The sequence below is a fragment of the Alosa alosa genome, chromosome 6 (genome assembly GCF_017589495.1).
Source record: "Alosa alosa isolate M-15738 ecotype Scorff River chromosome 6, AALO_Geno_1.1, whole genome shotgun sequence".
Taxonomy (NCBI): domain Eukaryota; kingdom Metazoa; phylum Chordata; class Actinopteri; order Clupeiformes; family Clupeidae; genus Alosa; species Alosa alosa.
Genome location: NC_063194.1, coordinates 8853830 through 8871434, shown reverse-complemented (window position 1 = coordinate 8871434; position 17605 = coordinate 8853830). Strand labels below are relative to the sequence as shown.

Here is a 17605-nt window from a genome sequence, read left to right as displayed (position 1 = left end):
AGTCACGTGACCAGGCAAAACAGCCTAGCGTTATGTCACGTGACCTTTGTTTAAATTTCAGGGATAAAACAGCTGGCTCTTGGTGTATTTAACCGACGGTTTTGTGGAGACTTACAAAATATAGACGGACGCGTAAATACATCAGCTAAGAGATTAAACAAAATGCATGATGTAATTAAATCCATACAACACAATTAAGTATTATATGCTAGTAGCCTACTGGTGGCACTAATGGATCACCCATAATGTTGATCAAATGGAAGAATGATGCAAGTACAGGAAGTCAGGAATCACAGAGGAGTCCTTGTGTCCTTTGTCTTAGCAAAGATAAAACATTCTGAATGCAGTGGTCTCACCATACATAAATACAATAAATAGCCTGTGTAACATATTATATTGTGTAAGGTCTGATTTTCTGAATAATAGTGTCAACCAACAGGAGTTAGACACAGAAACAATATGGCCGAGAAATAGGGTTGATCATCAATCAGCACCCTAATTTTTGTGCAGTGTATGGTCTATGAAGATGAACCTAGAATGGCGCTGATAAAAAGATAAAGCTGAAGGTGACAGCCCTTCATGAAAGCTGAAATAAGTTCAAACATCAGAAGTTTGAACCGATGTATTGTCTTACTAGCCTGGTCCCGTCCGCCTGGATCTCAGCTCATTTTCATCTCAGAGATGCTACAAAGTGAGTATGTCTAGTGTTGTTCTAAGGGGAAAGACGAGTAGGCTACAGGTGAGTAGAGGCTTTTTCTTGATTCAGTCATAAAAGGGTTTAAGTAGGATGACTAAAAAATCTGTTCAGCGCCATTTAGTGAACATGTGAATAGATCTTATCTGAATAGTGTGCTTTCCTTAGCATTGCAAATAAAATGTTAACTAACTTACAGGCATGAAAACGGGTCAGGGGTGAAAAAGGTGAGAAGGGCGCGCGAAGTGGGAAATGGCCGTTTCATAGCAAAACAGGCGCGAGTGACATTATTGCCAATAGTGCATAGCTTCCATGGAGTATGAAGTTGCCTAAAACCAGAGATTTATGAAGAAAACAAAACTACAAAATGACTAATTTTTACACAAAAATACTTATTTCTTCTTTTTGGCTTGGGCGTAAGTGTGAAGGGGCCCACTTGCGCTGTTTGGCAACATGCTTCAGCCTGGCCCTCCTATCCTCCTCAGTAATCTACATGAGTTTTCTTTCTTTCTTTCTTTATTTCTTTGTGCCTGAAGTTATCAGACATTTCATAGGCCTAAAGGACACTTAGAACTAGTAGAATAAGTCTGAATATTTGTTGGACCAAACCAGGTAATAAATAAACTTGGGTAGGGTAGACTAGGCTTTAATTTGTAAAATTGGTTTGAAATGTTTTAACCTGCAGCTAGGCTACTTACAGATTGTGGCATTGTGATAGTGTGTCAGGCCACTGAGCGTTTTTTAAAAGATGGCATTACCATGTCAAACACTGTTTTTGTCTCTGAACTCGACAAAACGCACCAGCCCAGTTTAGGAGATTTAAATCAACTATTTAGTTATTCACATTAGCCTTTGCTATACTGAAAAAGTATGCCTATTTGCTTCACCTTTTCGATCTAGATGGCTCAAACTGCACGTATTCTTCATCAAATGAACTTGTTATGTCTATATTTCTGTTCAATATCGCTAAATTTAACAACAGCCTATGCTACGTTGCTACACCAATATCAACGTCTTTTTCTGACAGAAGTTGAACGTTTCAACTAGCCCACCTGTGACATCAATAAGCATCTCTCCTCGCCGGGCTCACATTTCAGACACATCTGTAGTTACACAGACAGGGAGGCTATTCCAGCGCAAGCATGTATCTGTTTGTAAACTCAGTTGTAACCCCATACCCCCCCTACAATATTTTCTCTCATTTTCTCATTTCTCAGATCTGCGCGAACCACGTAAGTCCCCTATTTTGGATTCAAAACGGCGAATTTCGCCGAAAGGTGAGGAGTTTTCATGCCTGAACCTAGGATTTTATAATAATAATATAATCATTTTTTATATTATTATTTATAACAATAATATAATCAGTTAACCATTAAGGCAGAATATGATTTATAGATTTTAATGAGCTGGTGACATCAAAATGACAAGACAAGCATACACTAAAAACATTTCTTGCGCACATGGTGAATTTAACAATGTTTACATGTTTTGTAGACATAAGCACCGAGAAATGTTTCAAGTAATGTGGTTATTCACAGCTTCGTTCTTTGCCTATACATTAACAAGTATCCAAAGCCTTAGTTTTAAAAACAATATTTTACATTTAGACATAGCTGCCCAGAGTTGGACATACAGAACATCACTTCTCAAACCACAAAATATATTTTCAGAGATCTACCACCCGGTTGTTATACAAGAGGCAAGATTGGCCTCATGCCAAGCAGGCAACACTAGGATGCACTAATGGTTGATTGTTTCAGCATGGCAAGGTTGATTTAACAAAAAAGGAAATATTATTTTTATTAGACACATTCTTTTGAAGTCAAGTGCCTGCCCCAGATATGTATACATCTTCAGCATACCACTAATATCCATATTATACAAACTTTGGTGACATATTGTACACCTGATGCAGCACCATTCTTCAAATGCACAGAATTACACACAAAAATGTAAACAAAAACAAATGAAAACAAATTTTGTCAACCACCTTTTGGCAAACTGAACATACAAGTATTAAATGTTTTTCTTGCTCGTGTGTTTCAGCTTTTCACCCCTCAAAATGGATTCCCCCAGCTGCATACTTCCAGCATGTATAAAGTGGTGACTGTCAGCTATTTCTTCCTATGTGGATCAAATCTGATACTGACAGCAGATGGCTAGCTGATTTGTAGTTTCAGCCTGCTGTACATAACATTAGTTAAAAATATATATCTACAGTGTATGGATGATCTATGTAAGAGAAACATTCTCAAATAACATGTGTGTTATTATAATTTACTGTAGGCTATCACCCAGCAGTAACCACGACTCATATTACATTAAGGCAGTGTATGTAATACAAAAAATCCACAGAGCCTGCCTCCAAAAAACAAACACTGTGCTTTAGAGTCTGAGCGGGTCTACACACAGATATGAGTGTAACAATACTGCACATTTTGGATCCTTTCATGAGTGTAAAAAAATATGCATACAAATATTTTAGACACAATAACAGGTTACACAGCTGAAAGAGCCCTGAAGGATGTCTTGAGGTTGATTTGTCTGATTTCAACAGTCTGTATGAACATGTGTGTGTGTGTGTTGAGGCAGCAGGGGTTGCAGTGCGACAAACAAACCTGACAACAGAGGAGTACTTTCCAGTGTTGACCTCCCTATGCATTGTAACAGCTGCCAAGTCCTTTTAAAACACAGCTGGCAAAATGTGACTAGACAGTGTAAGGATTCTTCTCCATTCTCTTGTGAAAAAAAAAAAAGAACTATAAAGCTGGTTGTATGGTGCTAATGCACAGGACGAGGTGCAAATATTTCTTCCTGCCACCTGTCAAACTCCTCATTCATAGTATTTCACAAAACCAAAGTGCTTCTGAAGAGTGAGGGTGCAGTTTCTCATCTCACAGGCTCACGAAAGTCACATGGGAGACTCTTCCTCCCGCCTCCTGTTCTCCTTCCTCCCTTTCCTCTCCACTGTGTGCTGCTCCATTCTTCCGCTTCACTTGTCTACGAATAGGTCCATGCGCCGGAACCAGCAGACGGAATCCCACTGCAGGCACACGGCCGGGGGGAGAGGAGGACGAAGCCAGAGGAGAGAGGAAGCAGGGCAGCAAAGAGGAAGAGGAGGGACTGGAACTTTGGACAGAAGAGTAGCCAGAGCTGTGGGCATCAGCTGATGGGGTGAGAACAGAGGAGTGGTTGACCAAGGAGGAGAGAGGGTGAGCGTCTGAGTTGCGAAGTTCATGGCGGCATCGCCTATTGCCGCCCTCCCCTCTTTGCGTCACATCGTCACTCGTTTCTCCCTCGTTAAAGCTGTCTTCGTCACTAGAGAGGGCGCGACAGTGTGCTCGAGAGTCCGCAGGCTCCGTCTCCAGCTGCAACTCTAACCTCACACCAGGGTCTGCCGAAAGAAATCAGGCCATTAGATGTGGACATATTTACGCAAACACTCAACTCCCTCTCACCACGAGTTCCACACTGGAACTAGTGCTGGGCGGTATACCGGTTCACACCGTAAACCGGTGTATATTTTCGTTATGATAAGAATTTTTAATATACCGCCATACCGGTGTATTTGATTAGGCCTACACAACGTTTGGAACGCTGCGCCGCGCGACAGTGTTTCAGACGGGACTTTTTTCACACGCAAGCATGGTGCGACTGTGAGGCAGGCATAGTGAGGGTAAACACAAAACACCTTAAGTTTTTCCCCTGAAGTATGACCCTTAAGGCTTAATTTATCCTTAGGTAAGGGGTTTATTTAAGGGTGTTGCACAGAATACCTTAAATTGTTTCTTTAGTTAAGGAAAAAACGTTAAATGAAACTGCATTGAAAGGGATTTACCGTCACGAAAATTCTATTGAGATTGTTCAATAGCTGTAACTAGCTGGCTAGTAGGTGATGTCGTTAGTTAGCAACCCATCGAACACAGTGAAGTTTAATGATCTTATCATTCATCTCACCTTAAGAATATTCGCTGAAATTATCCAGGTAGCAAGTAAAGCATGTTATAGACATGAACTGAGCAATTCTAGCTGGCTAGTTAGAAATGATCCTGACTGTCATCAGTGCACCAAAACAAACTTTTTTGTTAATGTTTTGCCTAGCGAACCGAACCGAAGCTCATGGCAGGCTAACAAGACATCTACATCTACATGAAGTTAACGTTAGCCTACCACTAACGTCATGCAAACCACACAATAACAATAAGGCATGTTTCTGATAGGCCTATTTGACAGAGTAAGCATATTAGCAGAGAGGTTTTAAAAAAAGTATCATTATTGCAAGTTGCACTACTTTTTGTATTGGTTTTATACGTTTTATTGGTACGTTTTATTGGTTGTATTGTGACTGCAATTGTCTTTGCATTCTGATTAGATTCTTCATTAGAATCATGAGTGGCTCTTTGTAAACAGCATCATTTTCTGGGGCCATGCAAAACTGAATTACCACTAGTGTGGAGTTATTCTACATCATGACAGTAAAATAGACCATCCTTAGTCAATGTACTGCAGCAATTCCTCTCTCAACCTGTAGAAAATGCTGTGAACATCTGATTATGCATGAAAAAAAAAATACCGTCATATACCGTGAAACCGTAAGAATTTTGAAAAATACCGTGATATACATTTTTGGTTATACCGCCCAGCACTAACTGGAACACACACCAGATTGCCGTGCTGTGAAATAGTCTAGGTCTAAATTAGGGGACAAAGTGAAATTTAAAAGGAGGTAAATATAAAAAAGTTATTTCAAGTGTTTTTGCATGGGTACCATTCCTGACACCCAAATACATGCATAAAAGCTCATGATATCGGACCTTCAAATGTTTTCAATCATGCTGATGTAGGACTTATAGGATAAAAGAACGATTATGTTTTAACCTGCCCAGAAGTCCTGAATCCCCACTTACTTTCAGCATCCCTTTCTCCTTCACTTTCCTGGTCTCCTTCATAGCCCGAACTGGACGTATCTAAGCTCCAATCCAGGATGTCTCCCAACAGCGCCTCCTCCTGGGTGGACAGCTCCGCTGTGGGTGTGGCCAGGAAACTGCTCCTGTGATTCTGCATGCTCTCCTCTCTCCGTCTGGATAAAAACATTTAAAGTGTTTCTCCACATTCTCAGCTTTTTGTGCATTGGGCATTATCATGAACACCAATCAAATGGTTAGAACGCCAAATATCTCCAATGGTTCTACTGTAAACTTGGTAGAGGACACCATTTTTCACAACACAATGACTTAACGAGGGAACAGTGCCACTATTTTGCCTATTCATGACTTTCATCTAGAGCAGTTATCTCAGTGTTTCAGGGTATGTTAATGTACATACCTCTTGCTGTTACTGGAGGGAGAGGATAGGAATGTGTGTATATCAGCTGGTTCTGAACTGGGATATAGCAGCCCCATCTTAGCCTGAATCTCAGGAACTTCCAAAATATGACACAGCTCAGACAAGCCCATCACCTTCAATAGACAAAAAAAACAATCAGGCCTAATTCACACCCAGCACAAGGCTGACTGCCATACTGAAGAGGAGCACTGGGCCTTTTCAAGTAGAGTCAGGACTCACCGGCTCCTTACTGATCTGTTGATACATATCATCTTCGAACCGCTGCTTCACTCCTGTCAATGAGACATGCCTATAGTCTTTAGGCACATCCTGACTGAAGCTGTGGAAGAAAAGCAAGATGCAAGATGACTCAGATGAACAGCAAAACTTGGAGAGTCATAATCAAAAGGGTAAAAAAAGCCTGAAGTAGAGGTGGGTGTTGAGCGTCCTTAAGAAACATTACACCTAGATCTCCTTTAAGGGTGATACTAGTCTGGAATTCCATAATTCACATTTCCATCAGACCCCAAAAAGGTCAGGCCAATCATCGATGAGAGGGGCTGAAGCTATAGTTTTAAGTGGCTATGATAAACAGCAATAGCAACGCAACATCAAAAATGGCAGTTGGAAGAATGTGTACATTAAGGTAGGACAATATACATTGTTTTCTGACTGCTGATGCTGTTAATTGTCAGTTTGTAAAGTTTAGGCAAAGTATGGGGTGACATTTCCAGTCATTAGCATTTAAATGACTACTGGCGTTGTTGTTGTTTGTTTGTTTGTTTAATTTAAGGCCATTTCCGCAACTAAGGCTATTTAATGGGTGTGTTATAGAAAAATATGTTTTTTTTTTGTTTTTTTTTAATCTATGCTAGTAAGATATTCTAAAACCGTCAAAGGTGGGACCTTACTAAAAACATCAGCTATAGAATTTTGATGATAAAATTGTTGTCTTTTGGTTTTCAAGGCAGGGCGCGTTGTTGTCCAACTGGCTACACTTTAAAGAATTGTAGACATTAAAAGGATGATCTCAGTTATTTAGAATTTCTCTTAGCTGTGACCGCCAAGGTTAACCTGACTTAGGGAGTCTGAAGTGAAAACAGCTTATCTCTTATCATTACAGCTCTTTTTCTTTCATTTCATATAATCCATCAAGAATACCATGTTTTAGTCCTATAAATAACGGTAAGACTTTGTTTAGTCCTATAAATAAAAGACTCTGTTTACAACAGACTTGTTGCTCTCATGCTCGCCTAGGATGCTTGTGTGTTTGTAAACTGTCTCCGGCGTTGTGAATAAAGCTTTGTACTCTGCCGTACGGTCGGCTTGCCTGTGTGTTACTTTTTGCCACTTTGTGGATTAATACTTCATTTTTACCACAGTAGGAAGTAACATTAGGAATCTCTGATCAATATGATTGATTAGGCTGGACCAATGATTTCAAAGTTAAAGCAAAGTACGTCCGTCACCATGCTAGTGTTAAAACAAAGGTTCCCAATCGTGAATCCCCAAACTCTATTCACAAAGTGAATCACAAAATGAATGAGTCTGGTATTAACCAGGCTATATAAAAGTCTCAGTTTTAACTAAATAAATAAGTTGTTTCCATTGATATCAGTAATAAGGCTGAATTAATATCCTGCTTACAAGAGCAAAATATGTGCAATATGAGACATTTTACAATTTTGAAGGATGCAAATATTGTCTAATTATGATTATCGGAAAAAAGTCCTCAAAAATATTGCGATTGTGACATGTTTGTGCCTGAACTGAGTAACTAGAACCGAGGGTGGGGATGAAGCTAGCTCACGTACAAATAAATGATCTATTTACACTCTTGTCTAATCTCACAGCTGCATCAAATGCATCAACCCATGAAATGGTGATGGTGACCATGGTGACGCTTACCATTTCACATAAAGCACCATGGCAGTGGGGACCAACTCCTGACTTCTGAAGCCAGTGTGCTCAGCCAAAATGGAGGGCCAGATGGGAGCTGCATTGGAAAGAAAGTACGAGTGCAAGTAAGTACAAAAGACGGTAATAAAAAAACAAATGACTGTCCATCAGATGGTATGTCAATTACAGCATACATTCATCATATCCACGGTGTGTGAGATGGAGAACTTGCCGTTGTGATGCAGCGCACGTGTCAGTAGAAGGGCTGCGCAGGCCAGGAGTGCGGGTGGAGTAGCACTCAGGACAGCATACAGCAGGGACAGCTCACCGATGTAGCAGAACAGGTGGAAACTGCGCCGATCCATGGGGACTAGAGATTGCAGCACCTCGCCATAGTCCACCAGTGTGGGAGTCTGAGGGTGCAGGGAGACACATGTTACTTATTACCTGTACCTGTAGTCTCTTGTGTTTCTGTTGGTCGGTAATTGCTGGTTTTTGAGTCTCAAATTCTCTGCTACGACCAGAGTCCCAAAGAACTTGTACTTTCTATACTCTTTCAAAGCGTGACTATACAAGATGATTGGTGATGTCTGTACACACAAGTCCAATCTGATCACTTGCTAACAATAGTCATCTGATTCGAATATTTTATGTATCCAGTCTTATGTGAATTTTATTCCTAATCAAGGGAACAGTTCTGAACAGCTGTGCTATCAAAACAAAGCATTGTCAGGGCAATGTTTACAGAAACACAAAGGTAGAAATGCAACAAATGCAAATAGACTGTTTCTATATACCTTAATGCACCCACCTCTAGTGAATCACATTTTTATGTGCATTAAAAGATTGTATGCAAGTGGTTCTAGTCAGGACTTATTATTTGAATAGTTAAAATGCACATTAATAAGTTAAATGGAAAACCATCTTATGTAAGATAGTATTCAATAAGAAAGGAAAATTCTTAAATTGAGATCTGACCAGTTTCTCCTAAACTAGAGCAATAAGGAGCAATATGAAAAGATTGAGAACAGAAAAAAAATGTTGAGATCTTAAGTTGAATTTAAATTGGACAGTTGAGAAATAGCCTACCTCTTGTTTCAGCCCAAGTCCAATTTAAGTTCAATTAAAGATTTCAAAATACTTTGCAATCTATTCCTATTGTTCCTTATTTCTCCTTAAAGGCAATGTACACTATGCAGGTTTAGGTATTTTTGGCTACAGTAGAGCTCCCTCTAGTCGCAATATATTTATATTTTACTCTCCTATTGTAAATAGCAAACTTCTCATGACGTGTCCCCCCTGTACACAATGAAAATGCTTTTGTTGTGGAGGTGAAGGATTAACAACAGGCAAAAGCTATCTCTAAAGACCTATATCTACTGATATTAAGGTAAAAATCTTGCATAGTGTGCCTTTAAGGGGGTTCAAGACAGACTGGTAAGTTATTTCTTTAAACAAAGAAAAGATATTTTCAAGACATGACATTTTCTTTTGGGATGTCTTCAGATCTGATGTTGAAATCATTATATCATGCCACAACATAGTTCCAGCTGTCCTTGATGCCCTTATTGCTACTTACACGGATCTTCCCCCCGAGTACTGCAATCACTTCTCCCATCATCCTGACCAGGTCTTCATACTGATATGTGTTATCAGTCAACCAGACCGCCTCTCGAATGGTCAAGATGTCCTTACTAACATACCTGCAGAGTAACCCATCGCACCCAGTTATGACTCATGCCATGTTGTACATGTATACTCATAATAGGTCTGTCACAACAACGATGACAATATTCAAAATACATCATTATTATACATCAGAATACACAAACTCCATATCATAAAATAACATAATACCCTTACATTCATAAACATCAACAACCCAAGCTAATCTATCATAGCTAGTCTATATATAGCCTATCACACAAAGAGGATGACGGGAATATAAGAATCATAGATGTGACTAGATTAACCATTGGGACAGAATTGTGAGTTGCACAATTTATTGCAGCCTTTGCAATTAACTAATTGCGTGAGTTCAAACTGAGATTTCAATTAAACGTCAATTAATTGTGCAGCCCTGAATTCAGCGTTTTCTGACTTAGAAACATGGTTATATTTTTTTCCCCTGCAGATAATATCAGAGAATGTCTAATAGGAAGAGAATTGGCACTGTCTGGTTACTTCCGGTTTCTGGACTGGTTGCAGTTCCTCCTCAGATTCCACGTGAGGGCACACGCAGGCGAGCGCAGAATGCATGGAGGTCTATGGAGCTCAATTCAAAAATTCAAATTACTAGACAAAAAAACATATCCAGAGAAAAGTGGATATTGAGGGGCAATATCCACTTTTCTCTGGATATATTTTTTGTCTAGTAATTTGAATGTTGCATTTGAAAGGGGAGGCAAAGAAAATACACACTGTTGATTATTATATGTTTTAAAGTCACGTAATTGTTTTAAAAAGCCTTTCAAATATGTCAATGACGTCATTCATTAGCAGAATGCTAGCGTGTGATGGGCCACAACGACCCAACCTGTAAGAAATGAAAAGGACATAAGTACTCGTTCATTCAACTTTAGATCTAAAGTCCATATTGAACTTGCATAAACTACAATAAAATCTGCGATTCTTCCACGACAAGAAGGTGAAAAATGTAGCCGTCTAGCTCCATAGACCCCCATTCAATCTGCGCTCGCCCGCGATCACCCCCAGTGGAATTCTAATGGAACTGCAACCAATTTCGATAGGAAGTGCCAAGGCTCTCCGTAGACGGGCTCTGGTAATATTGGCATAGGAGGGAGACACAAACCTCGTGCAGATCACCATGCAGGCGATGCCCAATAGTTGGAGGCGGGCTTTGGGCACAGAACACATTGCCAGGTACCGGTCCACACAACACACAGTCACATGCAAAGTCAAGCTGGAGAAGTCCTTCATCGTGGTCACCTCCACCAGCCAGTCCACCAGGATGTACCTGCACATAAAGTACATAAAAGGTTGTAAGACATGTGAAAGAAGCACTACGCACAAATTCATTTAAACTAAAACCGCACTTTCCTAATAACTTCTTAGTTCTCTCGCGTCAGTTACAAACAGTAGAATGCATTGTGAAAACATATAGGAAAAAAACTGTTCACCAAGTCATAACAAGCTATTGGCGCTAGAGCATTAGTTTGGGATGTTTGGTCTACTCAATTAAAACTAGTATTACCAGACAATACTATAATGAGTGTCAGGTCGAGTGCAGCTGGATCACAGGTAATGAGTGGGCTATGGGTGTCGTCATCAAAAACTCTATTTTTGCTGTTCACCCTGGAACCTGTTTTTACAAAAACAAATCTTTGTGTGGACATGGCCTTAGATTATATACCTCATAGTGTCATTGAGCCCCTGCCGCAGCAAATCTTCTGCTCGTCTGCATGGTGTCGGGTTGGAGTGAAACAATTGGGCCACAAGGTTGGTGCATGCCTGTAGTTCTAAACCAAGTGGGTTTCCACTGATGCACAACTTGGCCAGAGACAACTGTAAGATACAGACATCAATCAATCAACAATAGCTTATTTGTTATTGTGAAGGGCAGGACAGTTATTCAGTCTGATATGGTAAACATACAATTTCACAGGACATGGGTCCATCTGGAAAACAAAACCGCCAAACATAATTAGTTATGTCCATTTACCTGTGCTTCCCAGCATCCTTTGGCTGCATAGTCCCTGAGTGTACGCATACATTGGAGATAACGTCCTGGATCTGTCATCTGTTGCACAAGTATGAATAAAGCATTTAAGTGTTATGTCCCTTATACAAGCCAAATACCTGACTTGAGTAGGAAACCAAAATATTAGAATCGAGTAGAACCGATAAGAAAGAACCAAAGCCGGGACCGATAAGCAGAACCAAAAAGTCAACAATGTTTAAACTATTTTTAAAAACATTGAATTTGGTTCTGCCTTTATTATTGCAAACAAGGACAAGTAAAAATGCACAAGTTTGACACCTATTTTGAGACTCTGAGGCAAAACAGTTGTTTTAATTAGCTGCTCTAGACTGATCTGTATGCATTATTGCGGCCTTATTTTTTAAAATGCACGTCTCAGGATCAATACTTGTAAATAAATATGCTCTTTTTGAATGTTCATTTAAAGGAAAAAATCCAGCAATTTTTCACATAGATCTCTGTTTCTGTACGTAACCGAGTACTATGGGTATGGAAAAAAAAAAAGCATGATTTTAAAAATGCCCCAAGCATTTAGGCAAAGCACTGCTACTACCTGAAAAGTTCCGGTGTTAGTTCTTCAAACACCAAGGAGCAGTGCTTTGCCTGAATGAAAACATAGTTCCAAGTACTGTATGTGTTACAAATAACTACATATACAAATAACTGTCAAATGGCTGCATCTCATTTGACAGTTATTTGTACATGTTACATATAACTATACAAATCACAGCATGTAAATAGGAAAATGTTGGAGTTCTTTTGTCACTATTGGGAGGTGTAGGCTATTGAGCCAGCCACTTTGAGGCACCTGTGCTAGTCTAGTGGTGGGTGTGTCAGAGTAACTACACGCACATTGATGAGAAGGGTATGTATCGACTTATCTAACTCTGGGGAATACGGTGAATAAAGTACCAAAAGGTCGCCGTGTTCCTTTACATTTTGGAATCTAAATGAGGTTCTGGTAGGAACCGGAATTGATAAGCTAAATCGAACTGGAATCAAAAATGATTGAATGATACCTAACCCTTTACCTGACCGGAATAAATGTCAGTGCACATCAGTGTAATCCTTGAGTTTATGAGTTTATACTATGACTCATGGCTTAAAGCAAGGAAAATGTCCACGTATCAAGTTATCAAAACATTTTCCCAAGACCTTGTATATAATAATTTCTAATCTTCATGATCTGGCCCATGCCTGAATTAAAGCACAGTGCTTGAGAACTTTGAGCGCTGATGACCACTGAGAGAGTACGAGGATCTTACTGCTAAGTGTCGCTTATGCTCCCAAAGCAGGTAGGCACTCTGCACACATCCACTACATGCGGACATCTCAAGCATCTGCACAGCCTCCTTTCTCTTCTCTTCATCCTGTAAGGGACAGACAGCCATAAGCAAACATAATCATGGCATGGCTTTACAAACATTTTAGTCACGCAAAAAACTTTACACTTTAAATGTACCACATATTTATTCCATGTCCCTTAGACCCCATGATCCTGAGGCTGCTGGATTCTATGAATATGTAGTGTAGACACATGCAATATTCTTAGCACTCAGCCCTTATCTAACCCATAATCCCCTCCAGTGCTGGGAATTACCTATCTGATTACCCCAACCCAACACTATAAAGGCTAATAAATAAGCTGTTTCTGGCCCCTGCCTTTATGAACACATCCATTAATCACCACTGATTAACGCCCACTACTCACATCAAACTACTGAGAAACTATCAAACAACAACAAATAGGAAAAGCAAAAGGAGAGGACCTGATAACTCAGTGGATATACTCACATCAAAGAGCTGGAGCACTCTGGCTAAACAGTGCAATAAACCTCCTCTCCGCTCCTATATAGATAGAAAATGGCCATTACAATAAAGCATTGTTTGATAGATAGGACCTATTTTAGAATAATAAAGCTGATATTACTGAATTGTCTGAATAAAATATAAGTAGTATAAGTATAAGTATATACACTCTTTTGATCCCGTGAGGGAAATGTGGTCTCTGCATTTATCCCAATCCGTGAATTAGTAAAACACACTCAGCACTAGGGGTGGGCGATATGGACAAAAAATAATATTTTGATATTTTTTGTGATTTTGACGATAACGATAATTAGTCGATATCCTTTAAAAAAAATTGTAAAAGTCTGAGTTACTTTACAGCTTATTATTTATGAATAGCATCAATACAATAGTAACCAATAACCTAACCTGTGACTTTTTAACCAAATCAGCCAATGCATTGTCACTCTATGACACATTTCCAATTTTGCCCCCTTTTGTGTGTGTGGAACATGGTCTAGCCAGCTACATTAGAGAAGATGACTAGGCCTAACAGTTTCTCAAGAGAAAGTCTACAGCTGAAGTTCCTTTCAAAAACCTTTACCTAGGATTCACTGTAAAACTAAGCGGACCAACAGAGTACATCTCAGTTATTCCCTTCGATGTTTTGTTTAAGAGAAATCATGTAGGCTAGCATTCCAAGTTACAGAATAGAAACTAATGCGTTAGCTTATGGCTAATGTATATGAGAAATCCCATAGAGATGCTAACGGTTAGCATAATCGATACACGTAGATATTTAGAGCTTAACTTTAGTCCATTTTACAAAAGGGTTACATGAGAAGTGTTCTTTGTTTTACAACTGACTACTAAAATACTCAAAGGCAAATGTTTTCTCTCCATATAATACCATGTAGGAAAAAAGGACTGTCTCATCAATGCTACGTGAATAGAAGTAGCTGCAAAATCCCTTGTAGGCTACGTCTTGATCTCGCTACACAAAATAAACATTAGACCTGCGTGTGACAACGTGGACCCACTAGGGATCATGTGACACTTGCTCTGCTGCAACGGGGCTTCTCTTGCATACACCTCCTGGATTTATTGAATGTATGGGGTTTCAATGCGTGATTTCGAGTGTTTTCCCCCCATAAGTAATTTAAATACTCGATAATGTAAATTTGCACATCGTTAAAACAACAATCACGATATTATCGCAGACAATATATATCGCCCACCCCTACTCAGCACACACTAATCCCGGCCCAGTGAGCTGCCTGCAACAACTGCGGCGCTCGGGGAGCAGTAAGGGGTTAGGTGCCTTGCTCAAGGGCACTTCAGCCGTGCCTACTGGTCGGGGTTCGAACCGGCAACCCTCCGGTTACAAGTCCGAAGCACTAACCAGTAGGCCCCAGCTGCCCTAAATGGTCTGACTTAACAATATACAGTCCATGCTTATACGCTTTGAAGGGACTAACTGACCTGGGCGTTCCTGATTAATCAGATTAAATCAGATTTAACAATTAAAATGTCTCTTCTTGATATACCATTTATCACTGTCATCAGCACTCACCAAGTTAGTGTCACTCTCAGCCCGTAAGTGCTCATACACCACAGCCTTGCAGCAGCTGCCTGATGGGGACCAGGGTGGACGAATAAACACCCAGACGAAGGGATCGGCAGACTGAGGTCTCAAACTCTCCGCCAAACTGAAGTAATGAGATGCTTTCCTTCCACAAACATCGGCCCTTCCCTCATCACTCAAAGATGCTGCATATGACAAAAGAAAAAAGTAAATTATTTCAAAACATTGACAACTAGCATTACACGATGCCAAAGCCCTTATCTCCATTTCAAAACTTACGTCCTTCATTGTACAAGTAGGCAATTCCTAATTTCACAGCAGCTTCAAAATTTCCCCTCTCTGCAGCCCTGCAAGAGAAATTTAAACATCAGGATAGTCAAACTCAAACATTTCAATAGAGAAAATGCAGGCAATAAACAGCAACAAACCTGTTATTTTGTGACTTTCGTATGTTTAATATTATGGTGGTGTGTTGTGACATTTTCTCATTATAAAAATGTGCTTTGTGTAACATCACAATTATGACCATAGACTTAACAAACATAGAAGGCCTACAAAGAGAGAGAAGGGTCAGAAAGAGAGCAGAAATGGTAAGAAATATAATATGCGTAGACCAACCTTTCAAAAAGCCATATGCTGTTAGGTGAAGGCCACTGTTCCTTGAAGCCTACCCTCGCCCACACACTGGCATGTCCATCTACCAAATCACGCAGCCGAGAGTGCACCTACAAAACACAGAGGCCAACTGATGTCATAACCATACTGAATATACTCAATTAAGCTCAGTACTCATATTCTACTTTTACAGCCACTTAGTGTGCACAAACAAACTGACAGGCATATGTCTAGCAAATGCACTTACAGCTCTGATTGCCAAAAGATCTTCAGCTGAGAGACACTGCAACACACACAAAATTATCTCTTCGGGCAGAGAGAGCAGTGTTAGGGTGGGTATTCTCTTGCGCACCCGCTTCCGAACTGGCACTGAGAAACATTTAGCACATCGGCAGTGAAGCACTGAAACAAGAAATAAATGTCAAATTAAGAACACTACACAATGAACAAAATACATAACATTGTAATAACAAAAAACACAAAGAAATGTAATTACTATGAAAGACAAATACACTGTCAGGGGAAAGAGTAATATGGAAAAGCAGGCAATAAGGATCTATGTTAGTGTCTGCACCCTGAGTTACTAAATTACTGGGTTTGTATCTTATTAGGTACAATTTAAACAACTATAACGTTATCCTCCTAGCCTGCATCTTACCCCTTCAGTTATATTATCACTACGTTACTTCAGAAGCCTAACGTTAGCTATCTGATGAATGCTGTCTTGCGAATAGATGTTTTTTCCTTTGACATCTATAACCAGTTAAATTCCTAGATTTGACAGGCCAGGCTATGGCAACAAGGCTAATGTCTTTACAATCATATTAAAGGCAAATGTATTTCAAATGTTGCATTCAGCGCCCAATTTTCCCTCCTTGGTGTAACCTCAACGTTACTAGGCTATGCATCATTACAACTAGGGCAGAGCATAGGCCTACATAACATTAGTGACGTTAAACCACGATATATCTAAACCGTTAATCAAGGTACCATAATGTAAAGTTTTTCATCAAGCTGGCCTCTTGACCTAACGTCAGGTTATCTGGTGTTAACGTTAGCTAACATTAACTTTACTGTAAAGGCTTTCGCGAAACACTCTCTAACGTTAACTTAAAATGACCGCCATCAAGTTAGCTAACGTTTATGGAAGAGTCTGTAAAATCAAAAGGTAACGTTAACCTTGATGTTAAACGTTATTGATAGCTATAAATAACAGTTTTGGTCAAAACCTTAGTAAGTTAATCAATCGACACTGAAAGTTATCTTAGTTAAGCTTAACGTTAACGTAAACTGCAAATGTTGCACGTCCCCGCCTGATTTCCACATCTAGCTATAACGTTATCCTTACTTATTGAGAACTTATTGATTGTTTGTTTAGGCAAAGTCTACGTTAACTGTTAAATAATTTGCAATTAACCAGCCACAGGATAGCTCAGAACTTCATAAACCTAGATATATAACTGTTAGCAAGGTTACAGACCTATCATAACGTTAACGTTATAGATTATGCTGACTAGCCGACCTCCTAGTAAATTAAGCGATAACATGTTTAATATGACAAATAACAACATTCACACCATTTAGTATATTGGGATCTAACAAGTTAATTTTGTAACGTTAAATAAGTTGTAATAACTAATGTTACTACTAGGTTGCAACATTTAGCTAGTCCAGCTTAGCATTAAGTTAAAACACTTACCGCCGGGTTTCATCTCAAGCGGAGTTCCGTGAAATTACAAATTAAAGCACTGTGTTCATTCACAGAAACGCGTTTCGCACCGAATATGAATAATGTGTTACTTGTATTAAGATGTGTCTGTGCAAAAGTAGCAGTGTTCATAAAGTAGTATTACTGAATTTAGATGACAGAGACGAGATCTTCTTCATGCATGCGTCCCAGATGCTGAAAGTTCCTCCCCGGCTGTTTAAGCACCGCCCGCGCGGAAGAGTTTAAACATCAACTTAACAACTCTATTGG

At 39.6% G+C, this 17605-nt stretch overlaps 1 protein-coding gene across 2 annotated transcripts; it reads right to left on the bottom strand.

Moving 5' to 3' along the window:
• Positions 1–2867: 2867 nt before the first annotated feature.
• ccnf (cyclin F) lies at positions 2868–17562 on the bottom strand. Of its 2 annotated transcripts, none has more exons than XM_048244737.1 (17): positions 17481–17562; positions 15875–16029; positions 15631–15737; positions 15292–15359; positions 15001–15197; positions 13434–13487; positions 12905–13009; positions 11601–11678; positions 11292–11443; positions 10731–10895; positions 9498–9621; positions 8151–8331; positions 7928–8015; positions 6260–6359; positions 6020–6153; positions 5602–5774; positions 2868–4088 (listed from the first exon to the last, which is right to left on the bottom strand). In XM_048244737.1, the coding sequence occupies exons 1-17, from the start codon at positions 17512–17514 to the stop codon at positions 3589–3591; spliced, it is 2415 nt and encodes an 804-aa protein (XP_048100694.1). In that variant the 5' UTR covers positions 17515–17562; the 3' UTR covers positions 2868–3588. The 2 variants fall into 2 exon arrangements, with proteins under 2 accessions (XP_048100694.1, XP_048100695.1); XM_048244738.1 differs by having other exon boundaries at positions 17327–17556.
• Between the last annotated feature and the right edge of the window lie 43 nt (positions 17563–17605).

Coding starts and splice junctions, on each gene's coding strand:
- ccnf (XM_048244737.1), bottom strand. CDS start 17,514: ATGAAGAAGATCTCGTCTCTGTCATCTAAATTCA. Junction 16,030..17,480: donor GTCTCTGTCATCTAAATTCA/GTAATACTACTT, acceptor TTCTTGTTTCAG/TGCTTCACTGCCGATGTGCT. Junction 15,360..15,630: donor AGCATATGGCTTTTTGAAAG/GTTGGTCTACGC, acceptor TTTCTCTTGCAG/GGCTGCAGAGAGGGGAAATT.